The sequence below is a fragment of the Rhinolophus sinicus genome, chromosome 2, assembly GCF_057876585.1.
Source record: "Rhinolophus sinicus isolate RSI-liver-muscle chromosome 2, RSI-T2T, whole genome shotgun sequence".
Taxonomy (NCBI): domain Eukaryota; kingdom Metazoa; phylum Chordata; class Mammalia; order Chiroptera; family Rhinolophidae; genus Rhinolophus; species Rhinolophus sinicus.
In genome coordinates this window covers 12570473-12579326 of record NC_142502.1, presented here as the reverse complement: position 1 = coordinate 12579326, position 8854 = coordinate 12570473, and the positions used below count along the sequence as shown (strand labels likewise).

Sequence of the window (8854 nt, the reverse complement as noted above, 5' to 3'; positions counted from 1 at the left end):
CCAACTATGTGCCTGGTGAGACATCACCAGCAGGTGAAAGGGATCCTAATTTTTATTCAAGCCTTTGTCACCGAGAGAAATCTTCTTGATTTTAAAAGGAATCATAATGCGTTTAACTCTTTCTAGCAGATGAAAATTATTTTCTAAACTCTGCAATAAAGTTTAGAAATTTCTGCTAGACACTCAGGATTCCTGTATATCTATCACCCCAAACTTGAAAACACTTATTTATAAATATATATGTACCTGTAATTTCATTGCTGCATTATTAATGGTGGCAAAGATATAGAGACAACCTAAGTGTCTTGTGAGAGTTGATTGGATAAAGAAGCTGTGGTACATAGGTAAAATGGAATACTACTCTGTCATTAAAAATCATTAAATATTGCCATTTTCAAAAACATGGACAGATCTTTCGAGTATCATGCTCAGTGAAAAGAGTCAGAGAGGAAAGGACCAGAACCATAAGATTTCACTCATATGTGGGACATAAAACAGAAAGCAACAAATGGACAATAATAAAAGGAAAGTCATAGACGTAGGCAACAGTATGGTGGTTACCAGAGGCTAAAGGACATGGGGGAGGAAGAAGAGGGGTAAAGGGGTGAAATATATAGTGACAGACTGAGACTAGACTTTGGGTGGTGAGCACAGAATATGTAAATGATGTGTTAGAGAATTGGACACCTGAAACTCGCATAATGTTATTATCAAATGTTACCTCAATAATTTTAAAAAAAGAATGACCTGTCTGGAGACATTGTGGTTGAAAAATCTGATGTGACTCTCTCCCTTTCGTGGTGCAGAGATGGAAACCCAAAGGAAGCCCCAGCTCCTTGTGCACCTGACTCTTTTCAGCGTGCTCTTCTCACAAATGCTGGCTTGGCCTCTTTTCGAAGCACCTTTTCTGAAGTAAGTTCTCTTTCAATTCAGACAGTTGACAATTCCATGTTTATCCACCTGAGAATTTCCTTTCTGTTAGTTTGAACAACTCAATTTTTGCAAATTTGTATTATTTATTTAAATATTTGGTTGATATGTTTTGCAATATTTTCCCCACCATGTCAAGATGATTGTTCTTTTGTACATCTCTTACTAAAATCATATTAATACGTAAGATTAGAAACCCGAGGACCCCACAAAATTCATTGAACCTGAGTAACTATACAAACATAGAAAGATTCTTTGGACTTGATCAATACAAAGAAATATATCACATCAAAGAGAATTTTGAAGTAACTTTTTGACAATTAGAGGAAGAAAAGGAGTTAATACTCAGCTCTTGAGAAATATTTGAACCAAATGATGGTAAATATCAACAAATATACAAATTACTTCCAGTTTTCATGTTGAATATTAAAAATGCTTCAAAGTTTCTATTTTGCATAAAATCTTTCTTGTTGTGGAATATAACTTTGCAAAGCGAAGACATTACGAAGGAAGTGTACTTTGCTTAATGCTCAGGTAGGGCTGACCTGATTATCTCTTATGCTTAGGACACACATCTTGTGAAAGTTGTATGGTATGTATATTATGGGAGTAACCAAAATTTTACTATTAATACTCTCATAAACCATACAAGCCATTGTCAATTATGCTATCCATATTTTTTAAATGGGCGATACTTCCCAAGATTTTGAGTGTTTTATTTCTAATGCTTGTAAAATCGAAAGTGCCCCCTCTGAGAAAGAAATGTATTCTACTTCTATTGTCTTTTTCCTAACATACTGGGTGACAGAAAACCATTTGAAGGAGCAAATGTACTTGACCAAGCTATACTAACATTAGACACTGACACCTCGCCCAGCGCATTTGCTGAAAATGACAGGTGAGTTTATTTTTATTGAGCTTCATTTTAGAAAATGTATCTCTATGAATCTTTCATTTCTGGGTCTCCATGAAGCTATTCCTGCTGCATAACACTGCAGGTTTCCACGTGTCATGGCTTCCTCCAGCCTGACTCACTGCAGCTCTTGCAGCTGTCCATGATGTTCATGTGCAGAGGTAGCAACAGGCCAGGATGAGCCAATCACTCACTTACATTCTGTTGCACAAAATTGAACATCAGAAATTATTCTAATTCTAGTAAAACTTCAGTATTTAGCATTCCATGATAGAGGAAGTTCTAAGGCAAGAGTTCCACATCTATGTAATGAAAAGATACCTAATAATAACAGCTACTCATTCACAGAACCACTTGTGAAAAGCAGCATTAAATTAGACACAGAGTAGCTGTATACTGAAGACAAAAACTGAACGCTGCCTCATTAGGACAGAAAAGTTGGTTAATAGGCCCTAAGATCCTCTCCAGTTTAAGATTTTATTTGCTAATATTTCTGGAGAAGAAAGAGCAAACGGCATAAGAGTGTTTATCTTAAAATCAGGATAGTTTTTTCTTATATGTCCTTTCTCATGGTACATGAATAAAGCATTAGGAATCAATCAATCAATCAAAGATAAGAATTAATTTGAACATATTCCTTCCACTGATATTTCTCAGAGAAGATTTAGTTTGAAAGATTACATCAGTGAGCATTCATTATGAGGCATAATTCTAAAAGAGCCAGTTTCATTAATTTTTCAACATTTTGGGCTGCCAAAATAGAAAATATCTTTATATATATCACAAGAAAATATCTTTTCTTAGGTTATTAAGAAATCCTTCCGGACTTTAGCTTACACTAGAAACTTTCATAATAAGCTGATTAGTTTCTTTCTTATTCATTGAGTCAAAATAATATTTTAGAAAACATTTTTAAAAATAATGGTGGTTCTTTCTTCTTTGTTTTAGGAATGCCAGACATGCTGAAGAAATTTTAACCAGTGACTATAAAAGACTCTTGGGTCCACTTCCCGCCAAAAGACATGTTGAGTCCTTTATTGGAAAACGAGATAGGTAAAGGGAATATATTATTTTTTTAAACAAGTGATATTTATTTAATCTGCAAATTATATTGTGAATGTTTACAATTTATTTCCTTTGTTCTAAATTCATAACTCTTGATAATATACAATTCAAAATTAATTTATATTCTCTAATAAAATATACCAGGCCCATGCATTAGAAAATCAGGCTTTCTTGTAATATCACACTCACTGGTTCAGAGACACCTATTTTAGTAAAAAGCAATCATTTGTGAATGTGCAATCCAACTAAAGCAGATGCACTAAAAATAAGACATAGTTTAAACTGAAGCAAATTTTAGCATTATCCATAGTACCTGTTTTTTATCTTCTTGCTCAAACCAAACATGGGAAGATTCTTTCTTTAACTGGACAATCGCTGAATATTTACTAGGTACTGTTTAGGAAGAATAGCTTTTTAAACAGCACTTATTTTTAAGAAATTTCTTCCTAAAGGCAGAGCACAACTTCAAATATTCACCCATTTATGTTATTTTGTAAAGTATTTGCTCATTTACTACAGAAAGTGTTTTAACACACTCCCAGAAAATGCCAAAATGTGTTGGATTATTCCTATTCCTCTATTTTAGGTTTAGGTGTATTTTTCTTTCAGCATGTTCATGGAAGATAGATGGGTGTTGGAATTCGTTTTTATCTGACTCCAAAATATTTGGAACTTTGTTCTATTTACCATTTCTTGTTAAAATTCACTGATTTCTGTTTCCTCACATTTCATAGCAATAACATCTCAGAGGACAACGGCACAAAGAAACGTCATTCGGATGGAATTTTCACTGACCTATACTCCCGCCACAGAAAAATAATAGCAATGAGAAATTATTTGAAGAAAGTTCTTGGTGATAGGTAAAGAAAGAGAAAACTTGGTAAAATTAGAAAGTATAAATGACTTTCAAAAATAGGAGCTCTACATAATGGAGTCTTATCTGTCTCTCGGCCTCACTATCTATCTACACTCTGTAAAGCGGTGATTTTCCACCTTGGCTGCCATTAGGCTCCCTGGAGAAATGTTAAAATACTGATGTCTGGCCTTCCCCAAAACTCATGGCCAGAAGATTAGTGCCTCTAGGTGTATGGCCGTAGACATTGGTATTTTCTGGGTCCCCTCAGCAGATTCTATTGTGCCTCTAGAGTTAAAAATGATGAGTTAGAGGTATGTAGTCTGAATTTGGAAACAGGTTTTTATCAAAGTGCTGACATTTAAAACATGGAGCAAATCAATTAGCAATTAGGTATCACATGGAACTCCCTTTATGTGCATAGTCAAACCTGATTTTACTAAATTCATCCTTGAGTTCTTTTGACTGTTCAGATCCTGTAAAACCTGTGTCTCTCTGTGGTGATAGATATTGGAGAACAATAACAGGAAGTGGGGTGATCTCTCTTTTTATTCCAATTATTTTTGTTTAGATGGTGAGTACTAAGCACAATCCTGGTTGGGTGAGTTCAGACAAGATGAGTCACGTTTCCCCCCGATTATATTGGGTAAGAACAGTTATAGCTGCTTTAAGGTTGAAGAACAATTCATAGATGATAACTAACCTAGAACATAATTATTTAGCCCTCAGAACACTTTGCAGAACACAGATAATAGAGTAGGTTACACACTATCTCTTCTTTAGATGCTTTCTCATCGAAGAGCCTTAACATGCATAATGTCTCTTTCTGATTGGCAGGTATAAGGAAAAACCTTCAGAGAGATGATGAAAAGTTCTTTGGAGCAAAGCTGATGACAACTCCCCAGTGGTGGGTATACCTGTGTTCTTATTTTATTCTTACAGCAATCATTCAGTTATTTAAGTAGGTAAGAGTTACTTAAGGAGATACATCTTAGAGTTCTCACAATGAGAACTCACCTAAGAAAGATACTTCTACCTGAACAACTCCAAGCCAGTAGACAGCTTAAACCAATTCATGCAGATTGGTGATCACCTAACAGAGAAAGCTAAGAAGAATTAAACAGTTTAGTATCTCCTCGTTTGCTCAGTCATATTCCCATCATTCTGTCAACATGTAACACAGTGGAGACTGACACACACTAATGAGAAACACTGGCTTTCTTTGGAGAATCCAGCCATGCTGCTTTTGTTAATTGAAGATTTAGTCCCACAATCGACGGCTAGCACCTCGCTGAAGTACAGGAAACACAAACAAATTACAGCGTGACTCGTTATTGTGAAAATACCAAGGCACTCTGGGTCTAATTTTATTCCTAAATACAGCAAACTTCCTGCTGCAAAAGTCCAATTTAGGTTATTTTACCGATAAAGTGAATGTAGGTACTATGACTCCAATGACAGTCACTGTAAAATGTGTTTTGAGTTGTGAAAACAGAAATAGGTTTTTTCGTTTGTTAACTGATTAAGTTGTTATCACAGTTGTTATATGTGTACATGGATACAAAACATATTTGTAACCTGAGTTACTTTAAGGTTGACATTAGCCCATAAAACATGTTTATGAGACTTCACAAGTTTTTAGTCATCACTGTATTAGAGGCTGTATTAAATTTCTTTAAAGGCTATGCAGTAAATATTTTTGGTTGTGGCTTATGGTTTCCATTGCAACTACTCAGCTCTGCTGTAATATTGTGACAGTTGACACAGACAGTATGTAAAATGAAAGGGAATGGGTGTGTTACAATAAAACTTTATTTGTAAAACCTGAAGGTAGGGTAGACTCCAACCTCTGACTAGGTCAGATAGATTAAACTGGATGAGCTTTGACTGAAGAAAATTCATGGTCTTTCTTCAGTTCCTGGAGCAAATATCTTAGGTTTTCATTAGATTCCTCAAGAGTGGACAGGGTGTCTGGGAAGACACCTGCGCCATTGGTTGTTTCTGCCCACTGATTACCACTTCTCCTCTAGCAGAGATACAGGGTTGGGGGCTCTGCACCTGCCCATTCTTTCTTATAAAAGGATATTTCAGAGAAATGAGTGCCTTTGCTCAAAAAGCTACATAGTCTCACGTAGCTTCTTGAAAAAATGTGTATAAGAGGGAGTCTTCTCCAGTAAATTAAGAAATAAAATACACACTAGAACATTAAGGAAGATAAATCACTCGGGTTTATTAGTTGTTTGGTCATTGATGAGATTCCACCCTCTGTTTCTTTTTTGAATGGGTAGCACTGAATAAATTATTTTGACAGAAAAACTTGTGGCTCCACCATTTGTGAAAATTACAAATGGGTGACTGTTAATCACTCACGAGAGAGCCCTTTCTCATTGTAGTTCCATTTGTGACAAACAATGCTTTGGAAGATGCCCTCTTGATAATACAGAACACAATCTCCTCTCATTGGCTGTTGACAGGGGAAAGAGAAACTGATGTGTATCAAGGGAGTGGAAAAGTGAATGAAACTAATACGCTAAAAAATTATATTTTTATACTTACATACCAATTCTTTCTTTTTCAGAATTTTTGAAGAGAAATGACTAGGTGAAGTAATTATACTTTGATTTTTGCATAAATAATTCAATAATCATCTTCAATATCAAAACCAAATAAAATACTGTGCTGGTCATGTTGTGAGATATTTTATTCCAACATAACAACTGTTGCTTACATTGCAAATATTATTTAAGAGTTCTTAAATTTGTCTTTAACTCATGAAAATTCTCAAATACTCGAGGCTGTGTATCTTTTCTTACAAAATATGTTAATGTTACGCAAACATCAATTTAATTCCAATTATACGAGGCCTAATGGAAGGGTAGGTAGTAAGAGAGCAAAACTGACGTATTTATTTATAGAGTATACCATGTTTCCCCGAAAATAAGACCTAACCAGAAATAAGCCTTAGCATGATTTTTTAGGATGACATCCCTTGAACATAAGCCCTAATGCATCTTTTGGAGCAAAAATTAATAGCAGACCTGGTCTTATTTTTGGGGAAACAAACATGCTCTGCTCAGAAGAGTGGAGCACATAATCATTGTCTCCAAATTTGAATATTAAGCAGATGGAATGCTTTGTTAAGTAAACCTCAAATTGTCTAAGAGAATATGAACAAAATAAAAATTCTTTCTTCAAAAAAGATTTTCAAAAAATGTTATGCATTCCCACATCAGCAGGCAAACTTTACTTTGAATGGGATTAACAGTCTCTTGAATTTGGATCTCTAACTGCCAAAGGCTCTCTTCTGATGTAGTGTTGCAATGAAAGAGAATGGCCTCTGCTTCTGACTGGACTTTTCTTTTATACTTGTGTTAAGTATGTGTAGGATGTAAACTGAGTAGAGCATTTGTTTCTCAGTAATATTTTTTCACATAATCACTCAAAAATGTTTGCTCATATCAGCCTCCATCAATGAAAGTACATTTGGAGACACAACTATTTTCCGAAAATGATTCCATGAAATTATATATAGAAAATAAAGACCGTTGATTGTCATTGCAAGTAATTTCTATTGTTTTGATTAATTTAAAGGAAATGGCATTACCTTGTTTTAGCACTAATGTTGTATGCACTAGATAGGTCTTTTTGATATGTAAGGTAGGACTATCTGAATGTTTTATTATGTGTGAGTCCTAAAATAACAGTGACTTAAATAAGAGAGAACTTCCTAACGCACATATTTTTATGTGAAGATGTTTTCTTTTTAAAATTCAAGCTATAAATTTAAATTCTTACTAAATAGGCTTATAGAAATGAAAGAGCAAGTGGGAATCAGACAGATCCCAACCATTAATGAAGAATCAATATCATCACAGGCAAAGCTTCGCTCATTTTCCTTTCCTACAATTAGAAAGGATGGCTACATAAGGAGAGTGCAGAACTACAAGTAATTGCTAAGTGGTTGCCACAAGTTGAGGTGAAGTAGACTAATTATATCATTTTTAATACCTAATTTCAACATTATTAAATATTTAAGTGAACTTTGTATACAAAACACTGCAGGGAGAACAAAAAACTTCGAGATGCTATTTACACAAAAGAAATTTATAAAGATGCAATGGGGGCTTAGTAGTAAGTAGTGGCATTTGACTGTCAATGTAAGCAATTTTATTTTATTAATGTAAATGGTGTTCAACTTCTTTCCCATACTTTCAAGAACTGTATATTGAATGCCTCTGATGTGCCATGTAGATATCTGAGAGTTGGGTTGTGGGCAGAGGGAACAGCAAGTCCCGGCTAGGAAGGGTCCCGTCGTATATATACAGCAAGGAGGGCAGTGCGGCCGGAGCCGTGTGCACTGGAAAGGGCTGAGCAGGAGATGAGGTGAGAGAGGTCACCAAGGGCCAGACCTCGTGGGGCCTCACAGGCTATGGAAGGACTTGAGGACTGAGATGAGGAGATGGTACGGAGTTTGGGACAAGGATGTGACATTATCTGAATTCCATTTTATCAGGGTCATTCAGGCTGCTACATTGGGAATAGGTGAAGGGCTGGAGGGGTGCTAGGGATGGAAACACAGAGACAAACGAGGAGGCTACTGCCACGAATCAGGTGAAACACGACGGTGGCTACCAGGGCACAGACAGCGCAGGTGGGGAGCAGTGGAGTCTGAATACGTCTTGAGAGTGAGTCACATTATTTGCTTAAAGATTGAGGATATGAAAGAGCAAAGTCCAGAATGTTTCCAGGTAAATCACCTGAGCAACTTGAAGGATGGACACGATGGGAGGAAGGAGCTTCCAGCACAGGATGAGGATCTCAGATTTGGACATTTCAAAGCTGATGCTGAATAGAGTTGGAGACACACCTGAGGAGTCCTGAGGAGATGCTGTGCTGAAGACAAGCAGTTAGGAGGCTTCAGTATATACATGAGATTTAAAGGCACAAGTCATTAGATCTCCAAGGGACCTAATGTAGCTGACAAAGCATCTCAACACAAGATCCCTGGGTAGGTTCATTCACTCTGCTGCCACAACAAAGGACCACAGAATGGGGGCTTAAACATCAGAAGTTATTTTCTCTCAGTTCAGAAG

The 8854-nt window shown here is 36.1% G+C and overlaps 1 protein-coding gene across 1 annotated transcript; it reads left to right on the top strand.

The window, feature by feature from the left end:
• The first annotated feature begins 808 nt into the window (after positions 1–808).
• Positions 809–8614, top strand: LOC109439837 (VIP peptides-like). Its single transcript, XM_074333965.2, has 6 exons — positions 809–912; positions 1739–1828; positions 2792–2896; positions 3643–3768; positions 7564–7636; positions 8471–8614. Exons 1-6 carry the CDS (start codon positions 809–811, stop codon positions 8612–8614), a joined length of 642 nt encoding a protein of 213 aa, XP_074190066.2.
• Positions 8615–8854: the final 240 nt, after the last annotated feature.

Excerpts from the sequence above, each read along its gene's own strand:
- LOC109439837 (XM_074333965.2), top strand. The coding sequence starts at position 809 with ATGGAAACCCAAAGGAAGCCCCAGCTCCTTGTGCACCTGACTCTTTTC. Across the intron at positions 913-1,738 it reads TTCGAAGCACCTTTTCTGAA|AAAACCATTTGAAGGAGCAA; the intron begins GTAAGTTCTCTT and ends ACTGGGTGACAG. Across the intron at positions 1,829-2,791 it reads GCATTTGCTGAAAATGACAG|GAATGCCAGACATGCTGAAG; the intron begins GTGAGTTTATTT and ends TCTTTGTTTTAG.